Source organism: Vombatus ursinus, unplaced genomic scaffold (genome assembly GCF_900497805.2).
Source record: "Vombatus ursinus unplaced genomic scaffold, bare-nosed wombat genome assembly UNPS02011369.1, whole genome shotgun sequence".
NCBI classification, from domain to species: Eukaryota; Metazoa; Chordata; class Mammalia; order Diprotodontia; family Vombatidae; genus Vombatus; species Vombatus ursinus.
The window spans coordinates 2965790-2986947 of NW_020951147.1; the positions used below are offsets into that span (position 1 = coordinate 2965790).

General features: G+C 50.8%; 1 protein-coding gene across 1 annotated transcript in view; it reads right to left on the reverse strand.

Annotated features, from left to right (window-relative positions):
* The window catches only part of LRP5L (LDL receptor related protein 5 like), a 93827-nt gene extending 86203 nt beyond the window's left edge, over positions 1 to 7624 (reverse strand). Inside the window, exon 1 of the mRNA XM_027856009.1 lies at positions 7369 to 7624. Coding sequence (XP_027711810.1) covers positions 7369 to 7423 — 55 coding nt within the window. The 5' untranslated portion in view covers positions 7424 to 7624. The remainder of the gene's footprint in view (positions 1 to 7368) is intronic.
* Between the last annotated feature and the right edge of the window lie 13534 nt (positions 7625 to 21158).

A 21158-nucleotide genomic window follows, 5' to 3' on the forward strand; every position in this document is an offset into this window, starting at 1 on the left:
AGTATATGTGTGTGTGAATGTGTGAGTGTGTGTATGTGTGTATGTGAGTATATGTGAATGTGTGAGTGTGTGAGTGTATGTGTGAGTGTGTGAGTATGTGTGTGTGAGTGTGTGTGAGTATATGTGTGTGTGAGTGTGTGTATGTGTGTATGTGAATGTGTGAGTGTGTGTGAGTGTGAGTGTGAGTGTGTGTGTGTGTGTGTGTGTGTGAGTGTGTGTCTACAGACACATCTGTACCCGCATGACAGAATCGACTTCCATGGAAGCTTGGGAGAGGAAATCCGGCAGCAGGTTGACTGCTCTGGATGAAAAACAAGAGATTTCCCAGAGATGAAGAGGGTGGGGATGCAGGCCCAGGGCCGGGGAGCTGGAGCCCACAAACAGCAGGCCGGTCAGCCCGGCTGGACGACAGAGGGAGATGCACCCAAGGAACAAGTTGGAAGCGGGGAAACTCTAAAGCTAAGATTTTCATAATGGAGAGGAGGTCCCCAAGGCACACGGTCCCTTCACTGAAGCACAATAGCACTTCCGAGCTCTAACTTATCCTCTTGCGAAGTTGCCTGGGATACTGCAAGGTCCCCCAGCCAGCACGTGCCTCAAGGGACGCGAGTCTGCATCTCTTCCCCCTCAGACTCTCTCCATCCGCGGTACCCCGCTGCCTTTCCTGCCAAGAATATGATTAAAATAATAGCACTTGTGGGCCACGGCTTCGTAAGGATCATCTCACTTTAGGAAGGTTGATGGAGGAGGGAAAAGCCGTCTGTTCAGCAGCATTTCAAGCCCTTCCCGACCTGGTCCCTTCCTCCCTTTCCATTCTCTCTACCCCAAGTTCTGTGTTCCTGCCACACTGGCCTGCACAAAGCTCCCAGAACCGGTGCACTCCATCTCCCATTTCCCATCTCTAGGCCTTTGCCCTGGCTGTGCCCCATGCCTGGAATGCTCTTCCTCCTCCGCGTGCTTCCCGGTTTCCTTCAAGACTCAATGCCAGGCCCCCCTTCTGCAGGAGGCCTTCCTGATGGCCCCAGCTACCAAGGTTCTCTTTTCTCAGAGTGCCTTCTACCTGACTGTATGGATCTTGTATGCCCCTAGCTACTGTCATGTCTTCTTTGCTATCTCTCTCACAGCTGTTCTTGCCTTACCAGAACACTGGGCCTGGAGTCAAGAGGATCTGGCCCAAATCCATCCTCAGACACTTCCTAGCAAGTCACGTTACCGCTGCCTGCCTCAGTTTCCCTATCTGTAAAATAGGGATAATAATAACAGCACCTCCCTCCCAGGGTTGTTGTGAGAATCAGATGAGATAATATTTGTAAAGCACTCAGCACAGTGCCCAGCACATAGTAAGTGCTATCTAAATGTTTACTATTATTATCATTATTAGTGACCTCCGTGATCCCTTCCAACTCTGAATCTACACTTCGACAAGTCCCTCGCTGCACTTGGAAGCAGGATGCCCTGAATTTGAATCCCTCCTCAGCCCTTTACACTACGGGACCATGGTCAGGTTACTTCATCTCCCCAGGCTCAGGCAGCCAGGGCTTGGGCTACTCCGGCCTGGAAAGTCTTCTCCGGGCCCAGGTCAGGGCCAGGGTTCTAGGGCAGCCGCCTGGGGATCAGCACAACCCAGCTCAGGAGTACACCCCACCCCACCGGCCACCAGCTGATGATTATTTTTTTTTTTTTTGGCCACAGCAGCCCATGAATCCATGTAGGAAAGCCTGCTGAGGTTATTATTAACAGGAGAGGGAATGCCCACACCCATGAAATCCCAGATCTTTTAAGTTGCAACATCATTCTTTTAACCACTAAGGAGCCTAAATTTATCCAGCTAAATTACAAAAAGAAATTCTCCCTCATAACAGATTAGCTCATGACTGGGGCTGGAGACCAGTGACGATTCCTGCCAGAAAGAAGGGCTTTATTTTAGCTATTTGTAGACTGTCCTGGAATTCTTTTTTCTTTGGAACAAATGATGGTCAATTACCATCAGGTGTCTTCCTCAGTATCCCCAGAACCCCTGGTCTGAGAGGGTGAATTCATGGAAGGAGAAATTGGCATAAATGGACGATGAACCGGGCCCAGAGCAGAACTGAGGAGGAGCAAAGCTATAAAGTACAGCACCAACTCAAGTGAATGCCATTTCATCCTTGAGGACGCAGAAGGCACTTTCCCATCTTGGAGGACCTCATTCTAAATGCAGGATCATCGTTCTAAATGTCACTTTGCTCCATACTAATCCACACACGGTGTAGGAATTTGGAAGTACCACAGTACCCTGGAAAAAAGGGCTGAATTTGCAGTCAGAACCCCGAGTTCAAATTCCTGCTCTGTCAATATCGGTGTAAATCTGGGTCTCATTTTTGAAAGGAGAGGGTTGGGTTAGATGGCCTTGAAGGTCCTTTCTTCAGCCTCAGATATGCAACCCTACATAGCACCTACAACACGGCAGCGTGCAGCCTACTTTCTGGTTGGCTCAGTGCCTGGCACACGGTAGGTGCCTCATCAATGCTTGCTGCCTTGATGTGACTTCATTCCCTCGATCTTCTGAGTCATTCCCTAGACTAAGGCAGGAGCTGTTATTATCCCCATTTGACAGAGAAGGATGCCCAGATGCTCTCAGATTAAGTAACTTGCCGAAAGTCCCAGGACTACCAAATCTGGGGCCCTTTCTATTATCCCACACGGCCTCGAGGCAAAGCATACAAAGGTGAGAGGACCAGTTAAGACATTGGAGGATGAACCTTGGAGAGGAGCCGGCCAATACAAGGGACAGAGGGCTCTCTACAATCCCAAACCACTCTCCTCGGGACCCAGAGGTAAAGAATGCAAGTCCTATTAGATGGGACAGCCTCAGAAAAGTGGCATTGCTCAGCTGGAGAGAAGCAGAACGGAGGCCTGAGCACAGGTCCTCTGCCTGAGAGGCCTCGTCACTATTGCCCCGCAGCTCAGTCTCCAGCCTCTCTCCCTCTCCAATCCCTCTGCTCCACAGACTGGCCAAAGTGATGTTCCTTTAAGCACACACCCAGGCCTCAACTTCATTTTCTGCTGACATTTTGGGCATCTCTGGGCATCGAGTGGTCCAAAGGGTGGAATTTGGGCTGGCTCTTGCCTTTCCCCTGTGGTCCAGCCTGGCACGAGGCCTCGCACTTCCTGTCAGTCCACAGTCTCGAGCTGGAGCTAAGAAGCAGCTTGGTATGTTTTCTATCTGCAAGCCTACGTGGTTTCGACATGGCGCTGCCCGCTCTCACTCCGTGCCCCCTCCTTGCAGCATCAGTTCCCATTTTCTCTCCCCTCTTTCTTTCCTTGTGGACTGTGCTAAGGCTGTACTCTCATGGTAAGAGAGGCTCTCCCCTTCTCTTCCCACCCCACAGGGTTCAGCACATACACAGGGGTCTCCCCAGCGGCTAATGGAATGCTGACCACCTGGGGGACTTCAGGCAAGACGCCTGACCCCCCTGTGCTCCACCTCGGTTGGGTTGTGGGCTAGGAGTCCTCTGAGGCCCCTCCCAGCTCAAAAGCTAGAATCAGTCAATAGAATTCAATAAGCATTTATTAAGCATTACCTGGGTGCAGGGTGCAGGGTGCAGGGTGCAGGGTGCAGGGCTGGGTACTCAGAATTGAAAACCAAAATGGTTCTGACCTCAAGGAATTAACATTCTACCAACATGTACAGAGATCAGTGCAAAATTATTGGGATTGTTGGGGGCAGGGGAGGATTGGGAGGCTCCAGATAAGACTGAGCCTTGGAAGGAGGTGAGGAAGAAGAATACCCAGACATGGGCGCAGCCCAGATAAAGGTGTGGAGGCTGGAGATCAGAACATCACAGATCACGGGTCAGAACAGCAAGTAAGGCTGCCACACCATGATCCAAGGAAGGCTCCATTTCCCCACCTATGAACGGGGATGGTCACGCTGGTTATGAGATCATCTCTGTCCAGGACTTTGTAACTATAAGTAAACAGCTTTCAAAGTCTTTTTACACAAGTGACTCATGTTTGTGCCTCACAACAAAACAGGGAATTGGGTATAACAAGTATTAGCATCCCCATTTTATAGATGAGGAAACTGAGGCTCGAAACGATGAACTTCCTTGTCCAAAGTAATGTGTTAATAAGTAACCAGAGAAGGCAGTTTTTCTGACCCTTAAGGATATGAACACAGGTTACTAGACTGCGGATATAGAAGGACCTCCAAGGCCAACCCCGGCAACCTATATACAGTTGGGGAAACTAAGGCCCAGAGATGAGAAGGGACTTGCCCAAGGTCACACGATACTAGTGGCATAGCCAGGATGTGGCCCCAGGTCCTCTGCCTCCCATGGCCAGTATGGGACAGTGGAGAGATTCCAAAACTGAAAGTCAGGAAGATTTGGATTCCAATCCTGCACGACTGACGCCTTCTCACTCCGAACCTAGGAAAATCATTTCTCCTCTCTGGGCCTCAGTTTCCCCTCCCAAAAAGGAGACAACCATCACTACAGTACCCACTTAACAAGCCTATTGGGAAGATGATATGAGAAGCACGCTGTTTGGCCAGTTTTAAGCCTCACAGAATTAACGGGGCAGCATTCACCTGGGGCTCAGAAGTCCGCCAAGCGCTTCCTTTACAGCCCCGTCTCCTCTCCTCTCCTCTCCCCCTCTCCCCAGTTTTTAGCTCCCTTTTATATCTGGTCTTCCCACCTTAGGACGTAAACTGGGGAGATCACTAGTACAGCCCCTGGCACACAGTAAGCCCCTAATAAATGCTTGTTATCTGCCTGCCTTGTATAATTGTCCCCATTTTAGAGATTGCAAACTGAGATCAGAAAGGAGGTGATGGAAGCGGGAGAAAGCGTGCTGACTCTGGAGTCAGAGGACCCTGCTTCAAATCTCTGGTTTCATGCTCCTACCGATGTGATGGAGGCCCCTGGGTGGTGCACGGGCAGACTGCCCGGCCTGGAGTCTGGAAGACTCCTCTTCCTGAGTTCCAAACTGGCCTCAGATACTCATCAGCTGTGTGACCCTGGGCCAGTCACTTCACCCTGTTTGCCTCAGTTTCCTCATCTGTCAAATGAGCTACAGAAGGAAACGGCAAACCCCTCCAGTACCTTTGCCGAGAAAACCCAAGTGAGAGTCAGACACGGGCAGAACAACACCTGTGTGACAGTTGTTGTCACTGCCAGATGACTGGCACACAGTAGGTGCTTAGTAAATGCTTCCTGAATGACTGGCACAAGGAAATAGGCAAAACATCAAAAAGGTGAAAAAAAAAAAAACTGTCCAATGCATCCCCAGGAGACTCCAGGGCCAAGCCTGGTGAGTCTTTGCTCCCTCCACTCCTAAAATGAGAATCAGCCCTGGTGGGAGGCGAGGCATGCCTGGTCTCAAAAGAGAAATTCCCACCGGAAGAATCTGCCCCCAAGTCTTGGGGTCAGGGCACAGAACCTCATGAAAAGCTGAGGACAAGCGGCAGATGAGCCCTCTTTATTTCGCAGATATAGAGATAAACTTCCTGCAAACTCAGAATCGAGTTCAGAAGAGCACTCTTACAAATGCCCCCAAAAAACATTAGGGGAGACCCAAGTGCTGGTCCTAAAAAGCCCTGGGCAAAGAGTGAGGGCAGGGAGGCCTCCAGAGCGTTGCTTGCTCTCTCCCTAGGGGACCCCTCCCCACCAGCAGCAAGAGGAGACCCGAACTTGGGTGAGAAGGGGTGGGTACTGGACCTGGGCTAGGAAGCTGTCACATACCAATGCAGGTCAACGACAGAGCTCTCAGATGAAGGGACTTGCCCAAGGTCACACAGGAGAAGAAAGGTAACTCGGCTGGAATCAGAAGCCTGCTCTTTCTGACTCCAAGATCCAAAGTCCTGGTTTTGCCCTCCCTCCCCAGGTTGCCTAGGGCCTCCAAGCCAAGCCTTTGGGAGGGAGGCACCCAAAGATTCCCGGACAAGGCCAGGGAGCCCCACTGTTTCCCCACACCCTGCAGCGGCAGGCCACACCTTTAGTTCCCCAAAAGCTAGGTCTCCACGGGTAAAACAAAGATCCAAGAGTTACCTGAACCTTAGGGACCAGGCTTCCGCAGACCACCCCCTCCAGCTTCTAGCTAGCTCCGCACGGGTAGACCCTGCCACGCTTAGGGCAAGCCAGTGGGCCTCTGACCTGCACCTTCCCTCCAAGCCCGGCCCAGCCAGGTGAGAAGGGCTTAGAGGACTTCTCTGGGTTCCCCCGCAGAACCAAGGAGGGTGGCAGGGCAGGATGCCTCTAGACCGAGGGGCCCAGGGAGGGCTTCCAGTACAAGCCGGGCTCCCCATGTCTACGGGGGCGGGGCAGCAGAGACTGGGACAGCGAGGCTTATGAGGAGGGCACCTAACCTTCCCCCCCCCCCACCGGCGACCAAGGGCCACGAGGAACAGCAGGAGGCCAGTGCTGGGCTGGGCACCAGTGTGGGCTCCTTCCACCTGCGGGTCCCTCCTTCCCCAGCAAAAAAAAGAGGGCGACTGTGTCCGGGGGCACCCGGGCTGGGCACCTGGCGGCCTGTGGGTGGTGCTGAGCTCTCCACAGGTGGCCAGGGGCACTTGGCAGCCGGCTCTGCCCCAGCAGACTGACTGGGTGCCCTGCACCTTTATTGCCACTCTTCCCGCACTCCGCGGGGCGCGCACCTGGGCCACACTCCGTGGCACCCAGGGCCCCCCTCATAGTGGGGCAGCACCCCAAGCAAGAGGAGAGCATGGGGTAGGCGCGTAGGCTGGGGGACCCCGGCTTCCCTCCCGGCCCGGCCTAACGCAGGGAGAGGGGTCCCACGGCAGCCTCCTCGGGACAGGGTGGGAGGAGGCTGCGACCTCCAGACAAAGGGCCCGGATTGCCCCACTCGGGCACGGGCCGAGGGATTGGGCTGGGGGGGAGGCTGGAAGCTTGTGTCGGCGCAGAGGGTGTGCGAGGGGGGGCCACCCTGAGGCTGCTTTACTCTGAACTCCCCCTTCCCCACCCCACCCCACCCCCCAAGGGCTCCAGGCCGCCGGCGCGGGGCGTCCCAGGCCCCACAAGTCAACTTCTGGGCTCGAGCTCGGCCCGGCCCGGCTCCTGGCAGAAAGTTGGCTTCTCGGCGCTGCCACCCGCCACCGGCTCCCTCTCCCGGCAGGCAGGCGGGCAGCAGGCCGGCGGTCCAGCCGCCGAGCAGGTCCCAGCGAAGTTCTATTGTCTCCGCGCCTCTGCAGCACCCCCAAAAAGTGAACGTGTGCCCGCGGGGGCCCGGAGCGCCCTCGTCCGTCGCCGTCCCCTAGCCCCGGCCGCGACCGGTCCCGGGAGATCGCGAAGCCCCGCGCTCTGTCCCGGCGGCCCAGGCCCGGCTAAGTCGGTCCCCGCGAGACAAAGCTCCGGGGGCCCCACTCACCTCCGGCTGGAGCCAAGTGGCTGCAGAGGGCCAGCAGCGTCAGCAGAGCCTCCATAGTCCGGCCCCGGCCCGGCCGCCTCACTCGGGCTCCATGGCGCGGCCCGCAGGGACCCAGGCGTCCGCGCGTCCCCCCGGGCGGGCCGGCCGGTTCCTGCTCGGGCGCCCACTCCCGCTCTGGCTCCTGTGACCGCTGCGGCGCCGACTCGTGCGCCCCGCTGCCGGATTCCCGGTGCAGCTCGACTGCCCCAGCGTGCGCTCCTGGCGCCCCGCGGCCCGCGCCCCCTGCTAGCTCCCCTCGCCCCCTCCCGGCGGGCCTCCCCCTAGCCTCCACCAACCCAGTGGGAGGACGTTCAGGAGGAGGAGGGGGGGGCGGGGGCCCGGGCGGCTCCCCGCCCCCAGCCGCAGAGCCCGCCCCGCCTCCCCGCCTGCCAGCCCCCAGCTAGCGCGCTCTGTCGTGCCCGCCAGCTGCCACCTGCCGGGCCTGTCACCCCGAGTGCGGCTGTGCTGCCGAGTGGACTTCTCCGCTGACTTCCCGTCCCGCAGACCCAACTGGCTGTTGGACATCTTCTCAGGCACCCGTCCACATCTCAAACTCTCCCCCAAACCCAGCCGTCTTCTTAACTCCCCTGTTACCGTGGAGGGCACCACCCCGGCTCCAAACCTAGGCACCAGCTCCTCTCCCTCCCCCTCCTCCATGGGCAAGCAGCTGCCAAAGCCTGGTGTTACCTGAGGATGCCCCGCTCTGGCTCCTCGGACGGGGTGCAGACCCTCGGCACCTCTCGCTTGGACTATTTCTATGGCATTCTGGCGGGCCTTCCTGCAACAAGTCTGCCCACTTCAGCCCATCCTCCACTCTGCTGTCAAGATGACCTTCCTCAGGGTCTGACCATGTCACCCCCTATTCAGAAAACTCCAGCCACTTCCTAGCACCTCCACACTCCTCCATCAGATCCGGTCATTCAGTCCCTCCCGCGCACACACAGCCTTCCGGGCGGCTCACACCTTCCATCCCACCACCACACACTCTTCCTTCCCCCCTCCTGGGTGCTCCTGGACCAGACTGGAGGCATTTTCTGTTTTTCTTTTTGTTTTTCTCTCCTCCAGGCTTCCCTGGCTTCCTTCAAGACTCAGTTCTGATCTGCAAGACGTCTTCCCAATCCCTCTTAATAACAGTCCTTTTCCTCTGCTGATTTTCTCCAATTAATCCTGTAGGCAGCTTATTTGTACAGAGTTGTTTGTATGTGGTCTCTCCCATCACACCTGGAGGAGCAAAGACTTTTACCTTTCTTTGTACCCCTAGTGCTTAGCACAATGCCCGGCACATCGGAGGAGCTTAATCACTTTTGCCTGCCTGACTGACTGACCAGTTGCTGTCCCAGTCCCTGGGCCTGGGCTGGCCAGGCACTACAGAACTCCCAAGGGCCTTCCCAGAAGCTGCCCCAGCCTTCTGTCCTGTGGGATCTCCAGTGAGACTCAGACTCTGCCCCATGAACTTCTGAACACTTCATAGTCAGCTCACCAGCAGCTGCTCCGAAGTCTCCAGGCCCCAAAGATCCACAAGGACACCTCAGGAGTATTAACACCACATGGGCTCCCCCGCTCCCACACCCACAGGACATACATACTCTGGTTAATCAGGGACCCATCAGGCAGTCAGTCAACCAACACTTATTATTTACCAAGTGCCAAGCACTGGAATACAAAAACGAAACAAAACAACAGAAGACAGTCCCTGCCCTCCAGGAGCCTGAGCGGTGGGTGGAAGGCTGAGGGTGGCACTGCCCACTCTGGTTTGCAGCTCAGTCTACAGGGACTGAGACTACTGTAAACACTTGGCGTTCCTGGAGCACCTCGATGGGCTGCTCTTCAAGCCTCCTTTTATCGGGCAAGAAACTGTGGCTCAGAAAGGGCGGAGGACTTGCCCAGGGCCACCCACGGAGCTTGGATTTGAACTCAAGTCCTCTTTCTCCCAGTGCAGGGCTCGTACTGAGGCTCCAGGGCTCCCCTGAACCTGTGTCACCCTGTGCAACCTGAACCCTCCCCCTCCACCCCTCCTCCCCCTTCCTCTGCCTTCCAGTCAAACTGGCTTTCTCAGTGCTCCTCACACGGGACACATTCTGGAGTGCCTCAGCACCAGCAGGGTGCTGCCCAAATGCTCTCCCCACCTCACCTCCCACCTTGGAATCCCTAGTTCCCTTGAATGCCTGGATGAAGTACCAAATCACCCCCTACAGGAAGCCTTTCTTGATCTCCTCAGCTACTAATGCCTCAACTTGAGAAAACCCCCCATCTTCTATTACATCCATTTCATACATGTTCACATGCACATATAGAAAATGTAAGCTCATAATGTATGCTCATTGAGCTCATATCTCTCTTTGTATCTCAAGTACCTGGTGCCCCAGTGCCTGGCACAGAGTAGGCATTTCATAAGAGCTGATTGATTGATTGACGTAAAAGGATAAATGAAAATGCTTAAAGAGAAACCTGCACCCCCAAAAGAGAATGCTCTTTGAAACTCAGAATCCCCAAACTGGAAGAAGCCTGAGAGGTTTCCTAGTCCAACAGGGATGAGGAACCAGAAGGAGGCGATGAGGATGATTCAGAAGTTTCAACTCTGAGTACCTGTAAAGATGGGAATACCTTTGGCAGAAATAGGGAACTGAGGAAGAGGAGTGGGCATCTGAAGGAAAGACAATGAGTTCTGCTTAGGTTGTATTGAGTTTGAGATGCCTCCAGAATGTCCAATTAGAAACGCCTGAGAGGCAGTTGATATCACTGGAATGGAGCTCAGTACAGACAAGGGCTAGATATATGACTCTAGGAACCATCTGTATTGAGAGGATGACTGAACCCAAGGGATCTGTGATGAAGTCCCGGAGAGAGAGTAGAGAGAAGAGAATGCAGGATAGAGTTCTGGGGCACTGCCACACTGCTCAGCTTCTTTTCCCAGGATTTTTGTTTTGAGCCAAATTGCCCACGGCTTACAACACTAGGCAACGTGGTATAAAGATTGATAGGAGGGAAGGGCAGGGCTTTAATATGATTCATCTGTCCCAAAGTGAGGCCATACAGCCCCTTCAGTGGCCTATCAGCAATGAACTCCCCCTGACCCACCCTCCCTTCCTTCCTTCCTTCCTTCTTTCCTTTCTTCCTTCCTCCCTTCTTTCTTTCCTTCCTTCCTTCCTCCCTTCTTTCTTTCATTCTGCATCTACCCGGTTCAGGAAGGGGTCTGTGTCTATGGGGTCCTTGGGGAGATACTGACTTCACAGGTTGAGGAGGGAGAGGGGGGATAAATTTGAAAACTTCTAGCTAGGAGCAGACTTGTGATCTCATTGGTAAAGAGCATTCTCTAGAGCAGATAAGGACACTCCCTCTACCTGCACAGCTCTACATCTTTTCTGTAACTTGTAGTCTTAGAGAATGAGCTGCCCAGAGGACTAAGAGGTTTAACATCTCACCGCCCAAATGGGTCAGAAATAGGACTTGAACCTGTCTTCTCCCCCCCAAAAAAAGCCATAAAATTTTAAAATAAAAATAATAGTTGGTATTTATTAAAAACACTTTAAAGATTAAAAAGTGACTTACGGCATTTTCTCATTGCCCAAACCTATGAGAGAAGGGCTTCAGATCTCATCATCTCCTTTTTACAGATGAGGAAACTGAGCTGCCCTGACCCGAAGCCACACCCACAGGATCGCCCAGTTAGCGAGCCTGGGGCACTATCTGAATGTAGCTCTTTCTGATTCCCAATCCGAAGCCTGGTCTTAAGCAGATGAAGCTTTGAAATGTAAACAGTATGTTATGGGGAGGGGATGGGGGGGGGGATGAGCGAGGTGGCTCCTTTCAGGCTGAACACTTGAAAATGTCATGACTTTTTCTTTTCTTTTCTTTTCTTTTTCTTTTTCTTTTTTTTTTAGGCAGCTTAGCACTAACAATGGGTCGCCGGGAGGAAAAGTCCATTTGACTGGGTGAGGTAAGAGGGTCTTAATTCTTTCCTTGTCCCCTGCTGGACTGCTGTAGACAAAACAACTGTCCTCTGGGCTCTCCGGGGAAGCAGTCCTGTTGGGGCACCTCCCGTCCTCATCTGATTGTTGGGAATTCCTGGAATTATACAGGGCCACCGGATTAGGAACCGGAGGAAAGCAGACCGTCCTAGGAACAGAGCAGGCTTTGTCTAACTCAGCAAATGGTTTAGCCCTTGATCCCCAGTCTCTAAACAGCAGCAGACTGCCCCAGGATCCTGTCACCCAAGGTCAGGTCCAGCTCTCTATCTTGATCCAGTGCCTTGGGGTAGAGGACCCTCCTCTCAGAGTAAAGAGCAGTGATTGGTGGAAACCACCTTCACGAGGTTCCCATTGCTGTCCAGGCATTGGTCGTGGAAAGTGAACCCTGGCTATGGAGTCGGAATCAGGTCCTGACTCTACTTCCCGAAAGGTTCCCTTCTCTGGGCCTCAGTTTTCTCTTTTGTGAAATGAAGGGAATGACTAAATGACTTCAATAATTCTTTCGAGTGCTAGTTCTACGATACCAAGAGTGCCAAAGTTATAGTCTGAGGACCTGGGTTCGAATCATCCCCTCCGCCACTACCTATGAAGTTCCTGTCCTTCTCCGGCCTCAGTGGCCTCCTCAGTGAAAACGAAGGAGTTGAAGGAGCTCCAAGGCTCCTCCCAGACCTAGCTGTACCACCCTGCAATGCAGAGTCCGGCCCACGTGCCTGACAAGTTTGAGAAGCAGAGTCCGAAGATGAGCCCTTCCAGTCAAGGTGATTTCGAAGCTGAGCCCTGACCTCGGCCCTGTGAGAGGCCTCCACAGACTCACTCCTCGGAGGATGTCCTCTCTCCCGAGGCCAGCCTGTCGCAGAACAACAGGCCAAAAGCAGCCCCAGGATCTCGGCCCTTCGTCCTACGACAGACCAGTGTTAGCTTTCGGAGCTCGCGGCTCTGGACTGGTCAGAGTGCTCCTGAGAAGATGCCCTTCTGGCCCTGAAGGACACAGCTCTGCCTCAAACCAAGGCTGTCTCCAGAAGGACCGCCCTAGAGGTAGAGAGCTGGACGTGGAAGGAGCTGTACCCGGTTTAGCCCCTCATTCTGTAAATGACGAAATTCAGATCCAGAAGCCCAAGGCTGCGCAAGCGGTGCCATGGCCCACGTCAGAGGCAAGTCTAGAAGCACTTATTAAGCACTTGCTACGTATATAAACACAAACAAAAAGAAAGGCATTCCTGCCTTCACAGAGCTTCCATTCTAATGGGGGAAGACAGCACCTAGGAGAGAGGAGAATGTGCCTGACTGAGCACCTGGTGAAGAAGTCCAGAAAATCTGAGGGGCTGGGAGTGAGCGTGGCTGGCCCAGACATTTCCTCAGAATGAATTTCTTGGAGGAATTTACTGATCAGAGGAAGGAGAGCCCTGGGTCAGAGACATCTTCCAGGGCGAGAGGACTGCTGTGGCAGAGGCAGGAGGACAGTGGACAGTCTGGAGCTGAGCTGGGAGAAGCTGGAAGGACAGGGACTGCTTCACTTTTGACTTTGCACCTCAGCCCTTAGAACAGCATCTGAGGCCTGCCTAGTATTTCAGAAGAGCAAATAATAATTGTTGTTCAGTCATTTTCTAGTCATGTCTGACTCTGGGACCCCATTTGGGGTGTTCTTGGCAGAGATATTGCAGTGGTTTACCATTTCCTTCTCCAGCTCATTTGACAGATGAGGAAAGTGAGGCAAACAGAGTGAAGTGACTTGTCCAGGGTCACATAGCTAGTGAGTGTCTGAGGTCACATTCGAATTCAGGAATATGAGTCTTCCTGACTCCAGGCCCAATAATCTATCCGCTGTACCACCTAGCTGCCCATATAATTACTTTTTAAATGATTTTTAAAACACATGGCTAATGTGGAAATGTTCTGCATTACTCTACATACATAGTCTATGTCAAATTGCTTGCCTTCTCAAGGAGGGGAGTAGGGAGGGAAGAAGAGAATTTGGAACTAAAAATTTTTTAAAATAAACATTAAAATATCTCTGTTCACTTGTAATTGAGAAAATATAAAAATAAACAACATTAAAAATTATTAAAAATAAAAAGTGCCCTGGGTTGAGCCAAGTCATGTAGCCCCCAATGGGACAGCTCCTTCCCTCCGCACTGGCTGGTACACATTCTCCTACATACACCTCCTCTCATGTCTGTTTTACCACCGATTTGGAACAAATGGGAGGTTTTTGGCTAAGTGCTGTGTCCACTGTAGAACTGGTATTTGGAGGGAAAGGGGTTACTCTTTGGATAGAGAGTTTGGAGCCCTCCTTCCCCCACTTTAGTAAAACAATGATCACAAACTAGCTTGACCCTGGTTCAGGGGTGGGGAACCTGCGGCCTTGAGGCCACATGGAACCTTCTAGGTCCTCAGGTGAGGCCTTTTGACTGAGTCTGAGTTTTACAGAACAAATCCTTTTCTTAAGGGAATTTGTTCTGTGAAGTTTGGATTCAGTCAAAAGGCCGTTCTTGAGGACCTAGAGGCCACATGTGGCCTCGAGAATGAGGGTTTCCCACACCTGCCAGGTTATATCCCCTAGACTAACTACATTTAAGGTAACAGATCAGTATCATTGCAGCCTGGTGCCCCCTCTTTCTGAGGAGAACAGAACAGCAGCCTCTGGCCCCAGCCTCCTTCTTCCCCTCCTGGCAGGAATTAAAGTCTCCTTTGGAGAAGGTGGGGGGAGAAGAGGCTGAAGAAGCTGGTTCTGCCCCACCCACCCACCCAGGGCCACGAGAAGCCACATGTGGCATTGTGGGGTCGTGGTTGTGGCTAAAGAGTTGGCTTGGCCGCTCGGGATACCTGGGTTCAGATCCCACCTCCAACCCATTCTGGCTCTGTGACCATGGACAAATCAGTCTCTCAGTTTGCCCTGAGAAGGCACCAACCTGCACTGGTAGAGGGACTGTCCTCTCCAGGGTATCCCCTACACCAGGGAAATCCCAGTCCCAGGCCCTATCTATTCCTTATTATCCTCATGTGACAAAGTAAATGACTCCTCCAGGGTCACTCAACTGGATTGCCAGATTGGGGGTGGGGGGGTTAGGTGGGGAAGCCTGGCACATACTAGCTGCTTAAGAAATGTTTATTGGGGGCAGCTAGGTGGCACAGTGGATAAAGTACCGGGCCCGGAAGTCAGGAGGACCTGAGTTCAAACCCGGCCTCGGACCAAACACTTGACATTTACCAGCTGTGTGACCCTGGGCAAGTCACTTAACCCCAATTGCCTTAAAAAAAAAAAGAAAAAAAGAAAAAAAAGAAATGTTTATTGACTATACCCAGTTACGGAGAAGATTCTTGTTCAACTACAAGAGGACCTGGAGAGCCCCTGAGGTTCTTTAAACTTGGGACCCTCCCCTAGGTTTTAACCTAGAAGCCCAGGAACCAGAAAAACAGAATGACCCTTGTGGAGGACCAGGGGATGGATAGGTCAGGTATTCCATGTCCCCTACTCAAGGGCTCCAGCTTAAACAGAGAGAACTAAATCCTAACGGGACAGATAAGAAAGTTGGTTTGCTCAGTGAACTGGGAGTGAGAGGGAGGAAGGGAGGGAGGGACGGGGTCAGCTGTCTGGGCTGCAGCAAGGGGAGGGGCCATCGGGGTTTGTAAATAGCTGGTGACAACTGGCTTGGGATTGGCCTCTGTTTGGCTTTGCAGCCTCTGCAGGGCACTGACTGACAGGCATGGCTGTGCCCCGGGTAGGAGCATAGCATCGATCTTGGGGGAAGGGACGGAGGGAAGGAGGGAAGAAGGGGAAAGGGGTCTGGCCAGGGAGGAGGCTACTGGAGCCTGGACACTGGGGTCTGCTAATCCAACCCATTACCCTCCTCTCCAGACCTCAAGCTCTCCAGACTCCGACCGGATTAAGGAAGAGACAAAAGGTACTGAGACCCAAAGCAGTTGTAACAATTCATTTACAGAAAGGGAACAAAGCAGAAAGAAGCTAGCCCAGCAGAGCCCTCCTTGGGGCTGCTCCACCAGTGGGGAGGGGTCAGTCCCATCAAGAGTCAACATTCCTAAAGGCTTCCAGCCTCGAATGTGTCTTTACATGATCTATTAAATCTCACGATGACTCTGGGAGGTAGTTTCTATTATTATATCCATTTAACAGATGGGGAAACTGAGGCTCAGAGAGATGCCATGATTAGTCCAGCATCACACAACCAGGGACTGCCTGCGGTAGGATAACACCTTTCGGCCCGAACTGAAGTGGGATGAGATTGCAGTGGTCATTCCCATCAGCACCCGGGCTCATTCAGCCATTGCTTCCTGATACCCAGCAAAATGGCCACCACAAACAGAACAATCACTTCTTCAAGGTTTACAAAACACATTCTCCCTCCCCACCCTCAGAGGGAGGTCAAGCTCGACTCGCTATCTTCCTACTGCAGTTCAGGAAACTGAGGCTCAGAGTATTTAAGTGACTAATCTAGGGACACTCGCAGTCTCCTCATGACTCACATCCAGGTCTTCTGAATCCAAATCTAGTGCCCTTCCACTGACCCACACTGCCTCCATTGAAGCCAGTTTCCTCCTAACACCTCATGGCTCCTCTTCTTCTACTCCAAACCTTCCCCACCTGCTCCACTGAGCCTAAAACGTCTTTAACAAGAGAAACCTTCCTTCCATAAAGGTAACAGCCGAAAATTCAATAGCCCAAGAAAAGTAAAATATTGGTTTAAAATCACACTGAAGCGTAAATGGCTGATATCATCTAGTTTCCTGAAAAAAATAGCAGAAGAGATTAAGCCCATGGATGGAGTGGGCAGGGGGAGCCAGAGAAATCAAGTGTGGGGGGAACTGAAGACAAATGTCCTCTTTCACAATTTTACCTGAAAGAGAAGCCCAGCACCAAAGTTAAGTATTCGACGCATGTTCGTTCAGGTCAGTCAACAAGCATGTCGACTACATGCTGGACATGAATGAAAAAGGACTGCACAACAGGAACAAAACTACACGTCGGACCCTGTACCAAATGCTGAGTTACTCACAAGCGATCCCATCCCACACCCACAAAGCCAGAGGAAGGGGCCAAGATTTCAAAAGGAGATTTGAGCAGGGTTTCAGAGTGGGGTGGAAGCACCTTGGCATAAGCATCCTGGTGGGATGATGGTACTAACTTTTTGGAGAGCAATCAAACAATATGAGAGTCACAACAATTACACATTTTGACTTTGCCATTTCATTGCTGAGACTTGATTCTAAATATCTTATGGAGGAAGGAAGATGAAGGAACTCTCTGGAGAAAAAAGCATTCATACCTCTATTTTTAATTTTTAAAATTTGAGAATTAGCCACGTGTCCAGAGATTAAGAGAATGGCTGAACAAACTGTGGTTTAGAGCTGTGGAATGGAAGCAGGTGAGACTGCAAAACCCACAGATATGAAAAGAATCCCAGACCTACATATCTAGTCCTCTTCCCTCCTGAACTCCAGGGCCTTCGACTCCACCTGCCTGGGGGACAGCTCCACCAGGGCATCCTAGAGGCATCTCTAACTCAACATGCAGAATCCCAGGCAGAACCGGGATCTTTCCTCTTTAACATTTCCCTCTTCCTAACTTCTTTTTCCTGTTCAAATCCTTCCACACACTCAGATTTCCAACCTTCATATCTTCCATAACTCTTCCCTCCACCTCCCTTCCACCACATTCAAGAAGACAGCAAGTCCTGCCAGTTCTAGCTCTACAACCCCCTTCTCCTCCTCTCCATCTCGTCTCTGAAAAATTCGTCTAGGCCCCTTCACCCTCGTCTGGATGACTGCAAAGACTTTCACATTACCCCTGGCCTCCACCTTCTCTCCTTCCCTGTCCGCCTTCCACAAACCCATTTCCCTTGAATACATGTGAGCACAGTACCCCCTAGGTCAAGAAGCTCCAGAGGCTTATATTCAGACGAACTCATCTGTCTGGCATTTAAATCTCTTCACAATCTGACTCCAGCCCAACTCTTTCTGGAATGTAACCTGGGGCTCGAGGCTATTTGCATAAGACTCTCCTCATTGGCGGAGAGGACTTTTATTCAATGCTGACGATTCATGCCTGAATGAGAATCAGAGTTGGTGAGAGCTTGGAAGAGGAAAGACCCTGATCTTCTGGCTTTCGTCTCTGAGAGGTTTACATGGTTTCCCTGCAGAGGGAGGTCCCTGGAAAGAGAAGCTCCGGGATTAAGCCTACACGTAGAGGAGGTGGTACCTTGAGTTTGCCCCTATTCCAAGACTGCCTCACCACAGGCTTTGGGAATTTCCTTTTGGGTGAGATCAGGGCCTCTCTGTCTCTTTCTCTGTTTCTCTTTTGTTGAAAGTAGGAGAACTCGTTCATTCCATTTAACGTCTGATATATTCTAATCTACATGACTTCCCTGATTTTATCATCAGCTTGGACAAATGGGCTCGTTAATAGCTTTGTGTAACTGGCATTTGGTGGAAAGGGAGTTAAAACCTTTCGATATGTCTTGGAGTACTTTCATTAAAGGAGTAGGGAAGGGCATATTTTGAACCTAAAAATTATTTCCCCTAGGCTAACAATACTTCGGGTGGCAGACAGATATAATTCTACCCAGTACTCCCTCTCTGAAGACAGCAGAGAGTAGCGAGCCTCATATTCCCAATCCCCCTACTCACCTCCTGGCAAGAATCAAAGTCATGCTTGAAAAAGGGTGGATCAGAATAGAACAGTGTCATGCATATGAAGTAAACAGAATGTCTGCTCTGTTCAGTAAAAAGAGGGGAGGCAGATGGGGGAACTCTAGAAATATTGATTCAAGTTCCCCTTTGAGCTGCATTTAGACAGCCCCATGTGGATGCACACATAGTTCACAGACAACACAAATATCTTACATTAAATTTCCTTTTTATCATGAACTCGATAATCACCAACAAAAACAAAGAAAGCAACATATGAGTGAAGAACCAAAAAGAGAATTATATACAAAAACAGGAACTTCTGTTATGTACAGTTTGGGGTTTTTGCAAGTGTGTTAAATTTAACAAGGTAGTAACAAAGTTGCCCTGTCTGTTTGTGCTTCCTTCTAAAATTTTTTTCTTCTGTGTATTATTTATTTCATTAATTCTTCTTTACATCTCTAGTTCTCCCCACTAATTCATTCCCTGTCTCCACAGAAGCCCTTCCTTGAAATAAACCAGTACAGTGAAACAAAAATCAACCCCTTTCCTGCCTTATTTCATACCCTTCCTTTCTTCATGTTCTAACAACCAGCCCGAAGGGTCTACTAGCCATTTGACTACCATGGCTGCACCATCTTTCCTGCCTGGAATGCACCCCCTCTTCCCTCCACCATCCAGCATCCTTCGCTTCCTCCAAGGCTCAGGTCCCGGCTCCCTCTTTCCAGAAGCCTTTTCGGAGTGTCCTAGTCATCTGTGCCTTGTTCTTTCTCAAACTACCATGTACTGTGTGTCTCTGTGGAACCCCACTAGAATGTAAGTCTCTGGAGGGTAAGGTCTCTTTTGTTTTTATCTCTATCTCTACAACACCTAGTCCAGTGGCTAGAATATAAAACCTGGTTTAAGCACATTGAATTGAATGGAGTACAAGGAAAAATAAAAAGATATAGGGCATGATGCAGAGTGAGATCAGACCAATAATGACTGCAAAATCTTAACTGTAACTATCAGGAAAAATAAAGTCTGAGGCATTAGATCTTCCAAGTACACAGACAGACTCAGAAGAAGGGGTGGAACAAGTGGATTCTTTTGTTTTAATGTGTGTATCAGAATATTATTTTTTCTATTTACTCAAAATGCAAATTGCTCAAGTTTAGAATTTTGTTCAACGATTTAGTCACATTGGGTTTGATTATTTTTTCCTACTGGAAATGTTAAGTTTAGAAAGAAGAGGGAAAGGATGAGAAAAAATAGGAAAAAGAAAAGGAGGAGGAGAAAAAAGAATGAGAAAGGGGAGGAGGAGAAGAAGAAAAGAGGAACAGAAATGGAAGTAGGAGAGGAGGAGCAGTGGAATAGGAAAGAAGGGAAATGAGAAGGGAATAAAGGAAAGGAAAAGGTGGAGGAGAAAGGGAAAGAAATATGAGGGGAAGAGGGAGGAGGAGAAGGAAAGGATGAGGAGGGAAATAGGAGAGGAAGTAGTGGGAGAGGGGAAAAGAGGAAAGAGGAGAAGGAGGGGAAAGGAAAAGAGGAGAATATGGGAGGAAAAAGAGAAGGGAAAGAGATAGGAGAGGAAGAAGGAGGAGTAAAAGGAAGGGGAAAGAAGGGAGAGAAGCCCTCCCTTTTAGAACTGAGTGCATTTTCCTCTGTATAGTTAAATTCAAATGAAGCCGGTGCCCATGGCCACGCATCTCATTGACAAAGTTGACCGACTCAGATGGGCACTATGGGAATGGTGGTTCACCAAGGTCCCTTCCAAGCCAGCACTGAGCTATTTAGGAGTCATAGCCTAAACCAAGGGTGAGGAACCTGCAGCCTCGGCCACATGTGGCCCTCTAGGTCCTCAAGTGTGGCCCTGTGACTGAATCCAAACTTCACAGAACAAATCCCCTTCATAAAAAGATTAGATTCTAAACTATGCTCATTCAGGCCCTTACCTGCCATCTGACACTCAGGTCCAAGAAACAGAGCACCACTAGGCAAAGGTGTCTTAGGTGTACCACATCTACAATGCTAGTCCTGCTAGACAGCTAACTGTCAAAAAGGAGGAGTGTGTAAGTCACGGCATTGAGGAATGAACAAAACTGTTGGACACTGTACCCACAGAGATCAGTATTTGTCTGGAAGGAGATAAATATAATGACAGTGGGCTAGAGGAGGGGTGGGAGGGAGGGAGAAAAATCTGAAACTCAAAATCTTATAAAAAGGAGTGCTAAAAATTGTCTTGACATGTAATTGGGGGTAAAAATAAAATGCTATTTAAAATAATGAGAATGAGCTGACCAATCGGGACCAGGACTTGAAGCTTGTGCAGATATTCCTTGCCTGGCTCCTCACAGGGGTGAGAACAGAGGTGAATCAAAGGTGGAGGGGATATGTGAGATGAGGAGGGAGAGAAGGGGAAGCTCTTGGTCAGTGTCCTGCATTGTTCCGTGAAGGATGAGGCAAGGTTCATAGCAAGGTTCATAGAGAATAGAAGTAGGAGAGATTTAAGGAGGAACGACAAGGTTTGGAAAAGCTGATCTGGTGAGTGGACAGTGAATCCATTAGGAATATGTAAAAGCATTGCCTTGCGGCAGGTTGGGCCCAGTTGAGATTATGTAACAGAAATCTGTAGAGGACCTAAAGGAAATTATTTTGGGATAAATCTAAATTACATAGATAAATTACATAGGAGGGCCACACGTGTAGTAAGTATCTGAACTCGGATTTGAACTCAGATCCTCTTGAATTCAAGTCCAGGCTACTTTCTCTAGGAATCTGTATTTCATCATAGATGCACTGGGAGTGGAATGCAGACATAGATCTTGGGAGAGGTATTTTGGTAGCTGTGTGAGTTACAGGAGAGAGGCTGGAAGCAGGGGGTCAACTGGGAGAATGTTCAACAGTTCAGAAAAGAGGTGAGGAGACCTGAAGGAGGATGAGTCCACAGAGGGGAGGAGAGATTTTATGGAGCTGAGGAAGAAGTCAAGGATGACTCCAGAGTGAGGAATGTGAAAGACTGGGGAGATGGCAGTGCCGTCTGCAGAAACTGGCTTGGAGGAGGGGCAGGCTTAAGAAGAATGATGAGTCTTATTTTGGACATGCAGGAGATGTCCAGCAGTTAACTGATAACAAATACAGACACTAGAACTCTGGAAAGGC